Source organism: Dermacentor silvarum, chromosome 1 (assembly GCF_013339745.2).
Source record: "Dermacentor silvarum isolate Dsil-2018 chromosome 1, BIME_Dsil_1.4, whole genome shotgun sequence".
In the NCBI taxonomy this organism is placed as follows: domain Eukaryota; kingdom Metazoa; phylum Arthropoda; class Arachnida; order Ixodida; family Ixodidae; genus Dermacentor; species Dermacentor silvarum.
The window spans coordinates 238,140,770-238,159,601 of NC_051154.1; the positions used below are offsets into that span (position 1 = coordinate 238,140,770).

The 18,832-nt window shown below is 42.0% G+C and overlaps 2 protein-coding genes across 3 annotated transcripts in view; one reads left to right on the forward strand and one right to left on the reverse strand.

Annotated features, from left to right (window-relative positions):
• Positions 1-3,669, forward strand: part of LOC119436965 (uncharacterized) — a 31,335-nt gene extending 27,666 nt beyond the window's left edge. The window contains exons 2-3 of the mRNA XM_049660143.1: positions 2,992-3,054; positions 3,350-3,669. Coding sequence (XP_049516100.1) covers positions 2,992-3,054; positions 3,350-3,562 — 276 coding nt within the window. The 3' untranslated portion in view covers positions 3,563-3,669. The remainder of the gene's footprint in view (positions 1-2,991; positions 3,055-3,349) is intronic.
• LOC119436970 (dynamin) overlaps positions 1-18,832 on the reverse strand; it is a 156,799-nt gene that overhangs the window by 8,608 nt on the left and 129,359 nt on the right. Inside the window, exon 21 of one of the 2 annotated variants that reach the window (XR_007464796.1) lies at positions 11,020-11,260. The exons of the other annotated variant lie outside the window; for it this stretch is intronic. The gene's annotated coding sequence lies outside the window, so the exon portion shown is untranslated. Of the gene's footprint in view, positions 1-11,019; positions 11,261-18,832 lie in introns of those variants that run through there. 2 annotated transcript variants of the gene reach the window in all.

An 18,832-nucleotide genomic window follows, 5' to 3' on the forward strand; every position in this document is an offset into this window, starting at 1 on the left:
ACTATGAAGTAAAGGCAGCTGGCCACATTGGGTCTTTAAAATTTCCGTGGGCTTACTCTTAAATGGGAAAAGTGTAGCACAACTGAAAAGTAGCACAACTGAACAGCTGAAACTGATAGTCTTCAAATGTACTTTAAACATCTAGTATTTACAGTTACCATAAAGTTTGTTCCTGAACTGAAGAGGAGCACAGCTATCAGCGCACATCACTATGAATGTGCAATTTTATTTTTTCACTCCTTGCACAGACAGTTTAACACCATTACATCGCTTGGTTTAATATTTTGTGGAAGATTGAAATCTTGCACTTTTAATCATTCATTTTTCACATGCATTAGAAGTATGTACATGTTATGCATAATAAGACGACGGCGAGCATGCAAATTCTAAATAAAATAATAACACCAGCTGCCATGCACATGCTTCAGAGCTCTGGAAGGCACTGTGCAATACAAGCACTGCACGAGAACAGTGCTAAGATATGTCAACACAAATTAAATCTCAGGCCAGCTTGGCAGAATCAGATTGGTTATGCAATGATGCTGCATTTTGATGGTGCATACCAGTGCAGCAAACAAGGAGGGACAAAGACAAGCGCTGAACTTCCACTGATGAAGAATGAAAATTTTGCACAATTAAGCATAAAACCAAAGCTTATCAGAATTGATATTGTGTTGCTGCACCCATCAAAGGACAGCGAGCCTTTTCAAAAAGTGTTCCAAGAAATGTCACAGCATTGACCAAAGTCTACATGACAAATGTTTTACTATGGTGATTCTTAATCTCACGAAATGCATCATAACCTTGAAAGGCAGCAACAAAAACAAACCAGCTACCATTATAATACCAGCCTGCATATAGCACGTGCCTCAAGTAACCACAACCTGTGATTGTTAACATAGTAGCAGCACTCCCTCCTGGATGCAGGACGAGTCCAATTAAAGGCCACAATTATCAACAAGCAAGCTCTACTCAATTTCACCAAGGGTCTGGCTAGCGTAGAAACATGATGAGAAATCCAGATGCCCAACAAGCGTGGCATAGTAGTAATTTTCCACTATGGAATGGCAGATTTCTGCCAAAGCCTCAAAATTAACTTTTGGTGACAAACAACTGCCTACCACCTGCTGCTAGTAGATGCAATGGTGCAAACAGCACTACAGGTAAAAATCATAGCAGAATGACCTCCTTCTGCAAAGTGCATATAGGCTGCATGCCCCAAAAATTGCTTAAACTTCAGCCAGGCTTCTACGCTAACGCACAAGGCATACCATGGCAGTATCTCAATTTTTAGACGCCCTCTCCCAAGCAGAGTGAATTACTTTCCAGGAGAAGGAAGGCAAAGCCAAATTTCTGCACTTTCTTCACAATTTTGAGATCCTCAAATTCCTCTTAGAGATAAGCCATGCAGCCTTCTCCGTTTTTCTGCTGGCCTTGCTGGTGTACTCGCAATGCTTCCCTCCCCCGGAATACAATGTCAATCTAGACAATGGCAAGTAAGATAGCAACGTATTGCGATACATTTTTTTCCTGATGTCCACACAAACTTCACTGAACTGGATTAATATTCTTGGTATGTCTTTCAGATTTAGCTTGTGCAAATAAACTTCAAGTTTCTATGGCCACTGTCACATACAGTTACTGTACATGTCTCTAGTACTGTTACATGTCACACAGACAAGCAGAATTTTACAGCTGATGAGCAGGGGTTGCACGTATAGCAATGCAGCCAGAAGTTCCAGCTTTCTTTTTATTTTTATTTTATTAATTTTTTTATTAATTTTTTTCCCTTACAGGCAGATTAAACTTGTCCTACCACACTACTAGAAGATGCAAGCCAGAAAAAAGATGCTCGATATGGCTCGAGATTGGCTCCGTTCTGAATACGACAGCCTGGCAGCCAGCCACGCAAAGATACATGCATCCATGAAAAAACCATGGAGGAAGGAAAAAACAGTCGTTGGCGTACGCAAGCAATGTCTCGTTCCTCGGTTCGTACATTGTGCTAGTTGTGTGCTGTTCTATCAACTAGAGTCATCTAGCTGTGCCGACGCTGTGTGCAATGTGTTTTGTGTGATGTAGCGGTTTCGGTTTAGAAACACACATAATCCGCACCCAGGAGACGCTGTTTGCAACTACGCCCGCCTATATAAAGAGCTGTCCCCGTGACCAGTCGCCTTGGTAACTTTTCCCAATCCTCCATGGTTCACTTCTGTGACATCGTCAGTTGTTCGGCCGCCATGCCGATAAAACAGTTTTGTATCAGTGCTTTGTGACTATAGAGTTTCTCACTCTATTATGTTTGTGACATCGGCTGTATTGCGTTTTTTCGCCGACGGCTTACTACCACAATGGCGGGATCTGCGTTCGCCACCTCCGTTCTCGATGCGCCTTTGTACGTCGCGCGTTGGGTAGCACTTTTTCCATTAAGTGAAATTCTTTGCACTTTGTGTTTCGTCAACAATGTCCGAATTTCTTTAGGAGATAACCGCGACAATTATTGATGGTTGGGCTCTACTGTCTTGTTGGTTTTTGTCAGCTTTATTTTTTATATGCGGGTTCTGCTTGTTATAGTTTTTGTGGTTAACGTAGCATGAAACAACCGAAGGGAGTGGATTCAGCGAGGACACGCTGCTCATATCGTGAGCCAGTCTGTACTAGCCCTATCTTGTGTCCTTTTGTTCTTGCATGGGTACGTTACACTGTAGCATTGCGCACGCGCACGTGTCACTATACAGCTTGTAGCGTTCCAAGCGCCATGCTTACTTGTTTTATGCATTGTCAAATGCAATCGGCTGCTGATGCAAAGTTGCACTGGTTTTTTATTCTGACTAAGCTGCAAAACTTGTAGCCTAGTACATGCTTCATCTAGGAGTGCAATCGGGACTGCTTATCGTTTATTAATGAATAACTGTGGTTCACCTTATTTGTAACTGCATATCTGGCTTTCAACTGACCTGATGCTCTTATTTTGTTCTTTTCACTGTTTAGACGGCGGGACATATTGGTGTCTTGGCGCTAGCTGGATGGCGGGACCTCATCATTATGATCAGTGTAAGCCAATGTACTTTACCCTCTCTGATCCTCAGTGTATTGCATGTGTGTTAAGACCAGGGAGCAGTAAGAATGATATGTCTGTGTTCGTGATAGGATAATCTACCATTAAAGCTGGACTTCAGGTTTCTCTTTAGTGTCCCTTTAAGAAATCAGTGCTTTAAGACAAAGGAGGGCTTAAATTTATTTCTAATGGTAGGTAAAATTCTTGCTTGGCACATATTGTTAATTGAAGTTCCAATTTGCACATTCTCATTTCTTTTTTTGCTTTTTTTTTTCCCCCTCGTCCGTGCAGGTTTTGCTTGCCTGTGTCTACAAGACCCTTCATGTGTCACCTGCGACAGAAAGCATTTGTGGGCAGCCAGTGCTCTCCTACAAAGACTGGCCTGCTCTGGCTGCGACAGCAATGATCTTGCACATCTATGCATGGCCAACTTTGCTGCTATTTGTCACTCTTGTTAATTACACTTCCTGCATCTTTTCTCATTTATTGGGTAATAAAGTTTGACTGTGTGACATGGTGTACAGTAGATGTCTTGCAGCATTTTGGCTTGCAGTCCTATTCTGTGCACTTCATTTCATGAAAAGCTCATCGTACAGTGTGTGTAAAAAAAACAAAAAGACGGCATGTTCTAATTTTCCATTCAGTTCAGGTAACATGCAATATGCAAGGGATTCACTAAGAACTGGCCATTATTTCTGCGTGATGCTCTGCAAGCATATGATATTGTAAGAAGCCAACAAACAATGATACAAGGGCAACATAGGGGAAATTGTACTTACTGATGAAAATGAAAAAAATGATAAATTTATCATTTCTTTATTTCAATCGGTAAGTACAAGTAATTTCCCCTATGTTGTCCTTGTTTGTTGGCTTCTTATGATATGATTAATAAGTCGGGGCCCCTTGGTTCCCTTTCTTCTGCAAGCATATGGCAATACTTAACAAGGGACACCCACAAAGAAAGTTGCAATTTACTTTCAAATGAGGCACCGACATTGGAAGAAAATATTTGTATTGCCAGATAGGTGGTGCGCCGAGTGCTTTTCCAGATGTGAATCGTTCTTTCTTTTTAAGAATTCATTGTAGCACAGCATTCTGTCTCATATAGTTGTGTAATGCTGTAACTTCATACTAGCTGTAACTGATAAAAGGATGTCATATCAGCCTGAACTGCAGCATCACTGACAAAAATGTTTCCCTGCTGGAAACTTTCAGTTTGCAGGAGAGACCCAGCAGGGGAAAGTTTTGTCGACAGTGATGTGTTTCATGCAGAGGTGACATCGGCATACAATGAACATCTTGTTTTATGTACAAAGTAATTGTGACCGATGGCATTAAATTGATTGGTCTAAGCAAAATGCACTATTTGACCAATCGGGCTGTGCATCACTCTACTCGACAATAACATTTTTATTTTTTTTTCTGGTGTCCACGTCGCATTTAAAGTAAATTGTAACTGAACAAACCATGTGTAGCCACTGCCGCAAAAAATTTGAGAATGTATGCTGTTCTTGTCAAGATGTCCGTTAGCCAACTTTTAGCGTAATGTTAGCAGGGCTTACTGAACTACATTTAGACGTCGACGGCTACAAAATGTCTTGGAAGACGGCTACTACACTTGTGAATTATCCTTTCGACATCAAATAGCTGCTTCCGTGTTTTGTGGGCACCTCCGACGTGCATGACTTTTGTGCTTTATTCTATGATATAACCACAAAAGCTCAGGCCACGTGCAGAGGCGCCGTCGCCACACTTTCCCCCTCTCCCTTACCAGTCCCCATTCCTGTCCACGTGCTGTGTCCGCCCAGGGTACCCCCCCCTAAGCCCCCTGGGAACGCATACGGGGGCTAGAGCTTCACTGTAAAAAAATATCACAGTTTAGCCATAATGACAACGCATTGAATGCGATGGCAACATGTTAGAGTAATACGCTAAGTGTAAGTAAGACTTGTAACTGTAGTGGCAGTATGAATTGAAGTAAGCATAAGCTAAGTAAAAACGAGCTGTTGTGCTAGGGGTACTTTTTGAATCCTGCCATCAGATAAGTTCATTTATGTTTATTAATTAAAGCGAACGTCTCCCTTAGACTTTACCGCCACTTTTCCGTATTGGGTATGTTTGCAAACCTTTTTCCGGGGACGATCCCGAAGGTAGTGCACAGCCGCACCAATAAAATTACATAATTTACAGGTTTTAGCTCTGTTGTTTCTCAATTTTAATATTTAGGTCAGAAGATTTAAGATAAAAGGCATGCACTGTCAGTGTTTTGTTTTGTGACATTTGTGGGCTGCCATTTTCAAAATTCTGAGGAATAATTTTGTCAAGAATGTAAGACCTGGTATGAGCAACTTTAGTGATAGAATGGTGTGGCAATAGCTGAATATTAAGCCGCATATACCGTATGTCATATAGCATACATATACCTAAATATATACGGCACATCATGGCGACGGGCAAAATTCGCTTGGAGTGTCCATATAATTGCTGTCGCAATACAAGTTTCTCTAGCCTCCACAGCATTGCACCTGATGTATGAAACAGATTATAGTGATATTCGCATAGCTTATGGGAGGAGCGGTCCATAAATATGGCATATATTGCATGACATTACAGTTGCGAGCTGTGCGGTGCATAAACATTGCATGAGAATATACGTTGTGTAGGATAATGCATTGCGCAGCAAATCTTCGCACCCAGCTCCCTTTTCCTACCTCCCTGCCTCCTTCACAGAGCCTTTCTTTTCTTCATCTGATTCTCTATACATTGTCATCTCCCTCACATTTCACTTCCGTCCTTGCCAAATTCATCCTTCTGTGCACTTCCACTGTATACTTCCCTCTCATCTCGTACTCCTTCACTCATTTTGTATTCATTTGTTTTTCCTGTTCTCAGCAGCAGGCTGGTTTCTTACCTCTCCAATTTGCCTAGCACACCACCACGTGCAGACTCGTTCTCGTGCAAATAAATTTTAATTGCATGTTTCAACGTGTGCACATTAGATCTGTAATTTCTTTTTATTGTAATCTCCCTTTTCATTGATTTATTCACCTGTTATGAATTCTCGAACAATGCTGGTACTGCCGGCATCAACCATTTGGCGCAGGAGATAGAAATCAACCTTTGCAAAATTCACCTCCTGCCAGTTCATAGCTGTATCCTGACCAGGGGCGTAGCCAGGGGGGGGGGGGGGGTCCAAACCCCCCCCCCCCCCCACTTACCCACTCTTTTTTCTCGTCGCTTCGCACTGACATCATTCATGAAACCGGTGCTACTATCACAATTTGATTCCTGCAGGCGCTTCCATTTGGGTTGGTAATTTACAGAGAATCATGTCTGAATATGGAAAAAACTGTCACAGTTAAGGCTTTGACACTCGTGTGAAGTTTTGGGCGAGAATGTGGCGGCCGCATTCTGAAGCAACAAATGCGCAACAAATGAAGCAACAAATGCGGCAGCCACATTTTAGATGATGGCGAGAACGCTCGAGGCCCGTTTACTTAGCACGTTAAAACCCCAGGTGGTCAAAATCTCCGGGATACATTTCCGCCGCTTCCTTTCAGGTGCCGGTTAGACCGCGCTCGCGCAGGATCTTAGTCTACGCGAGAAACGTCTCTTGTTTGCGATTGCGCCCCTACAGAAGGCTGGTAATTACTGTTGTGTTGAATCCCAAACCAGCTATTACGGAAGGCTGGTAGTTGCTGTTTTGTTGTGGAATCCCAAACCAGCAATGTACACACGAAGGGGTTGATGACAGCAGTGAAATTCCACCGACTCGCAACAGAATGTACATACGAAACAGACAACCGACAAGCATGAATTACTGCTGTGCGCAGTACAGCGTGAGTAAATTCTTGTTGCAGGCGCTGACAGTTCTCGTCGGAGTTCACGCGTCCTGAGAAATTGATTATGTGCACTATGCACTGAACAAGACCGGAGTTCATTCCTGCATCACTAGTACACCAATCAGTCAAGATTCTGTGAGGTACAAGGCCGCTTCCTGTTTGCACCGGCGTAAGTGAAGCAGAAATGCACGCACTACTTAAAATGCGTACACATGCCATATCTATGCTGTGCGGTGAAATATTCTGTACAATTCTGAATCTGTTGACGTAAAGGCAAATGACGGCTGCACGCTCGCACAAAGCGGAAGACACAGCGGCCCATGCACTTGCCGCAGGAAATGCAACCCTCTCGTATGAGGGAGCAGGGCGACGAAAGCTTCGAAAAAAAAAAAAAAAATCCTTACGCGTTTTTGCGCGTATTTAGGTTTTCTAGCGCAAAGATGCAGCGAACAAGCTATTGCTATGAGAGTAGGTATAGCCTGGTCACACGAACATTTTCACGCGTATAGCCGTCCTTGACTTGTGAAATGCACTTCGCCCCGACGAGGACGATGCCATCTATGCTTAACGGAAATTACCAATTAATGATGTCTTCTGCGATCGCATGGGTCGTCTCAATGATGCGTTTTCGAAGACTGGTCCATTCAGTGGCGCGATGAGAGACCGTTCCTCCAAACGCCCACTGTGGCTGTCGTCCTTACTGTATTTACTGAGCTTACTTTACTTTTTACATAATGTCCTCACACACGTCAAGGGGGGGGGGGGGGGGGGGGGGGTCCCATGTCTTTGACATACATGTATAGCGTTTGCTTAAACTACCGATATTTATTATCGATCACGAGACCTAGAGGAAAGCAGAAGCTTGCCCCCCCCCCCGAATAAAATTTCTGGCTACGCCCCTGATCCGGACCTTGCTCCTGGCCCTGTGCCGTGTTGGATGTGGGGGTTGGCATGAAAGCCAGCCATGTGAACTGACAAGTTACGCAACTGCAGTTCACAAGTATCCACAACTCCACCTTGAAGCCCGGTTGGCGGGCCATTTCTGTGCACTTATCGGCTGTTGCCAAGGCACAAAGGCAACATGAATACACGCAGTAACAAGCAGCAGCGTATCCTATGCAGGGCGCATAGGAACCCTACCAGAGTTTTCACACAGTATGTAGTAGTTTCTCTAACCACCCCCTCCCCCCCCCCCCCCCCCCCCTTTATGAAGATGCCATATATGGTGTATGCATGTAACGAGTATGTAAAATGCAGTGCAAAATGATCACCCAGAACACACACGGAACATGACATGAATGCGAACGACGCTCTTGCGCATATCCAAGCACATAGTGGATATTAACTACATCCTTCCACTAAACACATGAAAATAGACCGCAAGGTTTAGTGGCTGTTAAGTGTACTGTAAGTCACTGTGCACCGCTATTTAGTGGGAACATTGGTCCTGGGAACAAAACATACACTAAGAAATAGAGTTTTCATTTTTATTGTTTTTCTAATCCCCTTACCAGGGTACGCCTGTTGGCAAAAAACTAGCTCAAAATGACATGTCGTTGAGGAAGAAAACACTGTATTTCTTCAACGAAATGTTCAGTTTTGCCCATGATGCTGACATGGCCCATTTTGTGTCATTTGCCATTCCAAAACAGTATCATAGCCAGCTTGTTAGCCAGCTCATAGCTTGTTTGAAAGAGCATGTCTGTAGCTTGCGCTCCTGCCGAAATGAGCCTTAAATGCTGCTTCTTAAGGAAACTACCTGGTTTTGTAGCATAAAATGCCATTTTTGCACACTTTCTGCACCTTTCTCAAAAAATAATTTTTCCTAGTCAAATGTTTTGGGAGCAGCACTGTGGCACTATTACTCATTCACTCTTTTTGATTTCTTTTTTGCCTGAATGCTAGAGAGTCAGATTGCACAAAAGCTATAATATAGTGTTTTAGGACACTGCAACATTTTGAAATCCTGTAGAAATCGTCAATAAAAATTCACTTGTGCAAAGTTGCAACTCTAGAATTTCATAACTAATCAGCACGCAAGGTTGAATATTTCCTGAAAATTTCACGTGTCTAGAGTCAATAACAGAAGTGTGTTTATCCGGGACCCATGTCTGTCCCCTTCAAGTGTAAGTGCAAAGATGCAAGCTGGTGTACACCTGACAAGAGTGGCAAGTAGCACATTGCAAAAAAGCCCTGTACTCACTGCACATATTGCAAGAAAATGAAATATTTAACTGCTGGCCAATTATGTACGGCACTTAAAGAGCCCATTTATGCAATTTTAAATTGCTGCATCAAGTTTTACAATCCTGGGTAAATTTTGGGAAAAGATATGTGGATCGTACAAGTATTTAGTCACTATTCTTGCTTAAAAAATTGGCATTTAAGGACGGCTTGCAATGTAGATTATCTGAGGGCCCCGTGGTGGTGTAACTGTAGGGTTACTTTGCTATGTAGTTGTCATGCCCTTTGTTTTTTTTTGCAAACAATCTTACAAATGACACTACTTTTAAATCTTCCACAGAGATTCAAAAAATTTGTTGAAATATTAACGGAGCTCAAATGAAAAAAATACAAGTCTGGTTGCATTTCTGAAATTGTGGTCCATAGTATTCTTATTCAATTTGATTAGAAAATTGCCATATTTGAACACCACTACTTGTTACTTCAAGAGCGTGGTCGGTGACTATTTGAGCCCAGGCATTCACTAGGTATCTAACTGTACATGTCGCCAATTTAAAATTTTTCCTCGCGACAGTAGAAAGTTATAGAATGCATACTTACTCAAGCAAAGGCCCGAAGAGGATCTGCGGTATACTGCCAGACCAATAAGCCAAGGGGCTTGCATTACAAGAGTGAGAATAGAAAGGACACGGAAGTTCGCCAACATTGATACTTTAATTTACATCTTCAAACACACGCTGCTGCGCATGTGTACACCACTGGCGTGAGGCTCCCCAGTCTGTCGTCATATCATACATTCTTACAGCATGTACTTCCTTTTGCAAGCATAATGTGCGCGCCCGGCTGTACTGAGACATTCATGCTGCTGATGATTACTCGGGTATTTTAGAATTAGCATGTGGGGACAGTTGGTGGCTTAGCTCTGCTAGAATACTATCTGAGCCTACAGAGCACACAGACAACAATCGCGTCCTAGACGCCCTGAAGAAAACTCGCACTTTGTCTTCACTGCAACTTCGGCAAATCTTCAAAGAAAATAGTAGGCAAGTTTCATATTCTATGCTGGATACACACACAAAAAATATTTTTTTTTTTTTTTTTTTTTTCAGAAATCAACGCCAATACTTGTGTGCTCACTATGCAAGCATAACCGGTACATCAATGACATGCAAGTTTACATACAGCGAGAGAGGCAATCTCTTTAAACTTTGCCCTACTTGTATAAAATAAGGCAAATAAACTGTGCAACAATGAAATAAATACCCTTCAACCAAGCATAGGGCTACATACTGATTCAAAATCAAACATTTAAAATAAGCACTTCCACTTGCTCAAAAAGAGGATAAAAAAAATGGCTTCCCCACCACCAGTGCTGAATGTGAACACCAGTTGAGGAACCTGACTCTCTGCTTCTTTTACCAGCAAACAAGCTTCGGTATCAAATTTTGAAAAGCAAAATCCATTTCTACCTACAAAATACACATAAGTCAATACGGTCCTGCAAAAAAAAATGCCATTTTAAATTGCCAAGTCACTATGTGAGGGCATATTGGGGCACGCATACTGGGACTTGCGCAGCCTAGCAATTTTGCATGGAGCCTTTACTTAAGGATGCGCCTTGCCAAATAAATACCTTCTCTTCAAACAAAACCACAAAAATCAGCACAAGGAAAACATGGCTGAACTGCCTCGAGGGGGGGGTGAGCTGGTGAAATGAGGACACACAGGTAGGTAACATGAAGGACCATGGCTAAGTGAAGCAACCATAGCAGATGGCATGGTGCTCGTCATGGGCAGTCCGCCAGCCAGTGACAGGCTGGGGGGAATACATTATACCCACATGTCTCTGTATACTGGTCAGGCAGACTGAGTGAGCACATAATAAAAAAAAATACGAGTGGCACAAAGAAAGAGCAATTCACAGTGACCAAGAAATCAATCACAGGAAGTTACATTACAAAACTTACACAATCCAAACAAACAAGTGAGGCAGAGTCGGGACTAGCAGGGCACTGGATTTTCGCCTAACCTCTGGTGACATAGACAGGGATGTCCCTGCCAAGGGATCACAGGCGGTTGGCTGCCCTATGTGCCACGCTGCTGCTTGGAATGCTTCCCTTTCGGTCCTCCCCAACGTTTAAACCTCATGCCACCGACCCTCCTTCCATGACCTGGCCTGCCTTTGGAACACATCTCAGCTTCACTGGGCCCTTTGCTCTCACACTGCTCTCTGTTTTAATCAGTCTCTTAGGCTGGTCGTCCTCCACAGAACACAAGGATGGAAAACTCAGAAGGGCCATTATGAAGATGAAACCTGCGGCCGGTCGGGGATTCTGGGAGGGACTGATCGAACAGGGCGCCTGTTTTTGCAAAGTAAAAGAAACAGTAATAGTTTGAAGCATTAAATGTGGTGCACAAACAAAAGGGAACATGATAAACTAAAGATAAGTGGGAACCAAAAGTAAAACCTAGCTTTGCTGTACAAAACAGCTCTTGGAAAACTAGCACAGCAAAGCTTCAATATTTTTTTTCTTTTGGGGTCAGTGCTATAACACTGAAAATAAAACAGACCAAAGTGATATGCCTCTCAGTCAGAGAGCCGTACTTCACAAATCAATATGTAATGGTTTTTGACAAGCTAATAAAGAAAGAAAAAAGCTGCACAATTAAAATAAAGCAAAGCTTCTTGGATTTCGAGCAGCTGGAAGCGGGAACCATAAAAGATAAGATGGCAGGAGCAACAAGCACAAGTGAAATAGCTTCAACTCTTGCTGGCTTAATGGGAAGAACAAGTAGCTCAAGAAGAAAATGCACAAGAGCTACAAGTCTACCACGAATACACTGCATAAACTGACCCAATCCTGTTCCTTGGCTTTGCAAAATTATGTCAAGCCACACCATGCACACTGAATATTTTTAATATGTGTAGTGAACTCTGTGCCAGTAAAACATGCTCGGTGAGGTACAGTCTACTTAAACAGTTATTAGTCAGCAACCACTGTGAATACACCATCACTTCTCCCACTAAACACCAAAGCCAAAATGCAGCCTTCCAGGTGTCAGCTATGCTATTAGGCTCAATTACAGTTTCCTCATGCAAGCAGACCAGGTGTAATCGAGCAGGAATAAAGCTTTAATACAACAGCTGCATAATGTATGCTATTAGGCTCAATTACAGTTTCCTCATGCAAGCAGACCAGGTGTAATCGAGCAGGAATAAAGCTTTAATACAACAGCTGCATAATGTCTTTATAAATCAAGCAAGAACTTTACTACATGGGGGAGAATGTAAGAGCAAAAATAAGGCTCACATTAAAAACTAAAATTGGCAAAACTACGGGCTAGTTGACAGTGACACAGGACTGCTGGAGAAGTATGGAATAAAACTGCAGTAGCATGGCGACAGTGGGTAACAGAACCAGTTCACCAAGCTAGGCCTCTTTGCTCATTTCGTTCATCATGCTTTTTATAGTACTACGTGCCAGGCCACCAAATTTGTATTTTTTTCCTTCATTTTTTCCCCCCGCAGTTACAACCCTTCACTAATGTCTGCTAATTAATGAGATAGTATGCAGTAACTATTTGCTGTTGACACAAGTACTATAGACAATGCTGCAGAACAGTCTACATTTTTAGATAGTGGTTTACACGAGCTCAAGAGTGGCAGATGCAGTTAGCAGTAATCACACACTAATTACCATACTTTCACTCAAAACCATTCACCAAGAGCCAATAATGTTTCAAAATATCAACACCATTTCGCAAGGTAAAAGTCTACTATGGCTGAACACACAAAAGACTAACAGTCAAAGGTACATATGCTTGCCTAGCAACTGCACCAACACAAACAAAACAAAATTAAGAAATAGATCTGAACACCAACAGTGTAAATTTTGTTGCATATTTCAGAAATAATGGATCTGTAATACTTTTTTTTACAGTAATTTAAATGCAGAAATAGTGCAACGTATTGCGATATATTTCTTTCCTGATGTCTACACAAACTTCACTGAACTGGATTTCTTGGTATGTCTTTCAGATTTAGCTTGGGCAAACAAACTTGAAGTTTCTATGGCCACTGTCACATACAGTTACTATACATGTCTCTAGTACTGTTACATGTCACACATGGTTACAATTTTCAAGGACTGACAAGCAGAATTTTACAGCTGATGAGCATACCTTAAACTTACGACTTCCACTTAAGAGCAAATCCTCGCTAATAAGAACTACAAGCAGGTATACACAAAAGGTTGATCCCACAATGCACACATGGGTGTCACATATAGCAATGCATCCAGAAGTTCCAGCTTTTTTTTTTTTTTTTTTTCCCCGCATAACCGAATACAATTATGAACTGACAAGATTTTTGATGCCTTTGTATGCATTTTTACCAGCAAATCTAAATCTTGTGTCGCTTTGTCCCTATTTCATAGCGGGAATTGGTGCACCTTCCCTGCATGCCAGAAATTTTCTGGTTGTCTCCATGTTCAAATGAGATTGTGGACAGGATGACATCAATCAAATTAAAACTCCAGTGATAGCTCAGAATGCACATGGAACTTAAAACAAACAGTATAATTTAAAAGAAATTGGCAATATCAAATTACTAATAACAGCCCCCTTTCCCTTATTTTAGCAAAACCAACAAGGTCTGCTACAGCTCATGTATTCACATGGCATTGTCAAAGCAGGACAAAGTGGGAAGCTCCCGCACAAAGCTTGGCCATTCGAACTTTCTGTTGCTGCGAGTCTGCCTTGAGCACCTGCACTAAATACCCATTCATGTATTCATTTGGTCTGCAAGACTAACATTGCTTACAGATAAAGAAAAAGGATTTTTCAACTGAAAGACCAATTCCAGTTTCCAGTGCTGCAAGGCAGACCAAACATGCATGCTCAGACAACTTAAAAAGAGACCTTGACTTCCAAAAATATCCTACTGCATTACACGGACGTCGAGTTCTGCAGCCTCACACCTATAGTTGTGATCACAACTAGCAACACAAGCGCTACCACAGGAAAGCTGTACCCGCTCTGCCTTGGGTGACTACCACATTACATGCAAAATGGTGAGGACAGGTAGGGAGAGGACAAGTAGGGAAAAGGGCCTTGTTTCTCCCATGCTTCATGCATTATTCTGTTGCTCCCTCAGGCCTTCATGAATATCTGATCTAGTCACTGTCCCTACATGTTATGCATGCAACATTTGCAACATTTAAGAACAAGACTTGACAACAGCTTCAGTCAGATCTAGACAAAGCACCTCAAAAATTAGTTTGTGTTTCCCCGTGCTGCTAGCCTCACAATGCACATGGGGAGCGGTGTATACTTGAACATAAAATGCCACAATCCATGGAAGCAGCTTTCTAATGAGCCGCTTTTGCAATGTGACATCGCAACAAACTGTCACAACATCAGCACAGCACAGGCTGCACTGGCACTTTATTGTAGGCATCGAAATACAACCCAAAATTTATAACTCATGCTTCACTGCATTACAAAGCAAACTAAATCTTGTAATCAAAGTCCCACAAAATCATCATGACTTGGTTTATTGCTTACAACAGCTCACAGCATTCGTATGATATATTTATGCAGGGAAGTAGTTTGTTGCAGGTTTAGGCACTCACCAACTGAAAAATTCTGTGTATAAAACGAACAGCCTCAAAAAACACAATGCATCCTGATAAGCATAAAGAAGTTAGTGAACATAAAGCTAAAAAAGACGCAATGTGTATCACCAAGAGGAATGTATAAAATAACATTTTAAGAACTTGAAACTTTTGATACTGCACACTGACACACTAGATTATAACTTGCATACAGTGATTTATGCTCTATATCAAACATGCAAAGCTTTTTAAGTGATATTCACATAATATAAATTAGTTAAAACAAACTGGAGTGCCTACAACCTGTGCCATAAAACCAACACCAGCAGCTTTTTTTCCTGTGCGTTTTTTGAGCATGCTTGGACATGAGCAGGTAGAGTGCAATATGACGCATAACCTGATGAAGAGCTAGATCCTGTTGGGTTGTTGTGCTACCTACACAGGCCTCTACGACAGTCAGGTCACCATGGGGTGTTTCAGCACTGTCACACAGCTCTCCTTTACCCAAGCATAACAAACTCATCATACTCGGGTTCATTTCAGATACACAAATTCCCACATATAGAATTACTCAATATGTCGAACTATATTTAGCGTACAAACCAGTTCGGTAAAACAGCATTCCATGTTTTCACAAATGAGCTTTAATGAATGAAGGGAAGCAGGAACCAGAGTTAGGTGTACATGATGACACTGTGTATTGGCCAATTTTGATAGCGCTTGCATATCTTATTTGCAAAGGCTTTAGCGAAAGGTACTAGAGATACATAAAGATAAAATTATGATCAGACATGATGCACAGGTGACTACAGAAAGTTAGCAGAACTCATTTCTTCTCAAAGAATTTTCTGAACGAGCTACTAAAATCAGTAGACTAATATTAGTGAATATTCAATATTCCAGTTGATTTAAACAAGCTTCACAATTTTCTTGGTTGAACTAGGCTTCCACTGTATTCTGAAGCCAATAAATTGAAACAAATTTTTCACTTAGCTAAATCTTTTGGATTTCTAGGTACACTAAAGCAGCCAAAAGCAGCTGATGACAGAGCACTAGTCAAACATGCCCGTGTCCGATATTCCAGCTAGTGTATATGTTGACAAGTGGTACTGCAAGATGATGCCACCAAGTTGCATGTTCATGACTCTCACGACTTAGCTATATTGGATATGCATTGCATGGGCGAGAATCCTTTCTCTTGGCCAAGGAGGATTTCTCTTGCAGGATTGCTGTGGCCTATCCTGCAGTATGTTAAATGTTCCGAACAACCAGGAATGCAACACAGCCATAAAAGATTCAAACATGCAGTACTGGTAGTGCAATCATTAGATCGTAACATATTTTTGGCTTAATAGACTTGATTCTGATTACTGTGAAATTTTGACAAGCTACATCCACTACCGTTCTTTCACATAACATACATCAGCTTTACGTCTGCAGATATCATTTAGCATTGTGTAGGAGGAGGCATAAATCTGTGTGCATGTCTTCTTTCAGTAACCATGGGTAATTCTAACAAAGATCTATGGCCTAAAGGAGCTTGTATCTATGAGAGTTGACCACAGTTAAATAATGAAATCCACAGAAATACACTAATGCAGCAATTTGTGTTTACACAAGCAGCAAAGGAGAGTGAATAATGAAAGGAAAAAGTATGACACATTAGAACAAATGCTACTATACAGGGTGTTTCAGCTAACACTTTCAAAATTCTTTAAAGATTGCCTGTGGCAGATAGCACAATTCTAGTTCCTGGGCTGGTCTACTCTAAAAGCCGGAGATTACTTGCACAAAAAATTGACATGCATAATCGACTGACTAATTAGAGTTTTTAAGTAATTACCTTGTGGCCCATATTGCAATTTAGAAATTCTGGCCATAGAGTTTGCAAGGAGTTCACAAGAATTCGTTCCACTTGGAACGAATTCTCAGGATGACACCAATTGCGAGATATTAATTCCCGAACTTTGAGGTGTAATGCATTGGCGTTCCAGTTTCTTTCTTAACAAAACGTCGCTTTATGCATTGAAGCACAAAAGTAACTGGAACGCCAATGCATTTCACCGCAAATTTTGGGAATTAATATCTCGCAATTGGTCTCATCCTGAGAAGTCATTCCAAGTGGATCTGCGTTGCGAACTGCCAATGAGTGTGAGTGGAAGTGAGTGCGAGTGAGTGTGAGTGAAGGTGAGTGCGAGTGAGTGTCAGTGGAGGTGAGTGCGAGTGAGTGCCAGTGACTCAGATATCTATTTTTTTCTTACTGTTAGCGTTACAGATTTTTGGGCATTTAGAGTCATCTGCCACTCCTGACACCAAGAAAAGGCAGAATTTTGTATATGGTGATTATCACTGTGAATAATTTCGCAGTACGAAATACAATAGTCAGCGAATAGACGGATGTTAGCATGTAATCGGGAAGGCAAATCTTTTATGTATATTAAAAATAAAACTGCGTCCAAAACACTGCCTTGGCGCACTCCCAATGCAACAAGTGCTAAATTGGAAGCTTCGTTATGAATATACACGAATTGTGAGTGGTAAACTTCGGCAAAGTGACTCATGAGTGCACTCACTCATACTCGCACTCATTTCAAAGGGGTGAGTGCGAGTGAGTGCCATTGATTGTGAGTACAGGTGAGTGCGAGTGAGTGCCGGTGAGTGTGAGTGCAGGTGAGTACGAGTGCCAGTGAGTGTGAGTGCAGGTGAGTGCGAGTGTCAGTGAGTGTGAGTGGAGGTGAGTGCAGGTGAGTGCCAGTGGGTGTGAGTGGAGGTGAGTGCGAGTGAGTACCAGTGATTGTGAGTGCAGGTGAGTACGAGTGCGAATGAGTGCCAGTGAGTGTGAGTGCAGGTGAGTGGTGAGTGCGAGTGCCAGTGAGTGTGAGTGGAGGTGAATGCAGGTGAGTGCCAGTGGGTGTGAGTGGAGGTGAGTGCGAGTGAGTACCAGTGAGTGTGAGTGCAGGTGAGTGTGAGTGGAGATGAGTGCGAGTGAGATTTTGTGAGTGTGAGTGGAAGTGAGTGCGACTGCGAGTGAGTGCCAGTGAGTGTGATGGAAGTGTGTGCGGGTGCGTGTGAGTACCAGCGAGTGTGAGTGCAGGTGAGTGTGAGTGGAGGTGACTGCGAGTGCGAGTGAGTGCTGTGAGTGGAGGTGACTGTGAACGTGAGTGAGTGCGGGGCCTTGAAAAAATTATGGTGAGTGAGTGTGAGTGAGTATTCTCCCACACTGACGACCTATGGTGCCATCTGCCACAGGCAACCTTCAAAAATTTTTGAAAGTGTTCGCTGACACACCCTGTATCTCTAACATAAAATGAAGATATAAATCAGAGAGAATATAATGCGTGAGGTGATAAATACGCACAGCTTTTTTTTTAATGAAAGAAAAATAATGTCAAAGAACTGCTGACTTCATACTAGTGTTGTTGAAAAGATCCAACTGAGCCTACATAGAAGGCACTACTGTCCAATATTCCAACAATAAGGAAGCATTGACCATTTGAGTGGGCAGCTCCATGTGATGAAGTTTGGCAAAGAAACAAGAAAGAATACACACATGCATGAAGTGCATTTTCAAGCATGAATCGTGTGCTAGGCTCTTCCATTCAAGCTTGACAATCCTTGCTGCTTGCCCACCCCTATTTCTATCAATCATCAGAGACTACATATAATTTTATTCTTCATTTTCTTTCCTTGCATACAACTATCAGTAAACAAGTATTCAGTGTATGTAAAGGTGGGAAATTAAAGTGCAAACTTGCACTATCATGGTCCTGTCAGGTTCCCCGTCACCACTTTTAGCCAATGCAGGCAGACAAGTAGTAGGGGTATGTCATGTTGACTGCAAACGCATTGCAGACAACACTTGCACTGAAAGGTGACCTATGCAATTCTGTGTATTCTTGCTCTTTTCACCGACATTTTGTATTAAAATAGATGTTCCAGCTTGCAAGCTGCAAGCTTTTTTTTTTCTATTTTAAAGCAAGGCCTTCTACTCCCATGAAACGAACTGATGTTGTTAGCAGCCACTTGAAGAAGCCTCCAGTACATTTTTTTTATATGTTCTTATGTCAATATTACTCATTAACTTTTAATTGTTAACTTTACAGCCACAATATCAAAACATTTTTAATATAAAC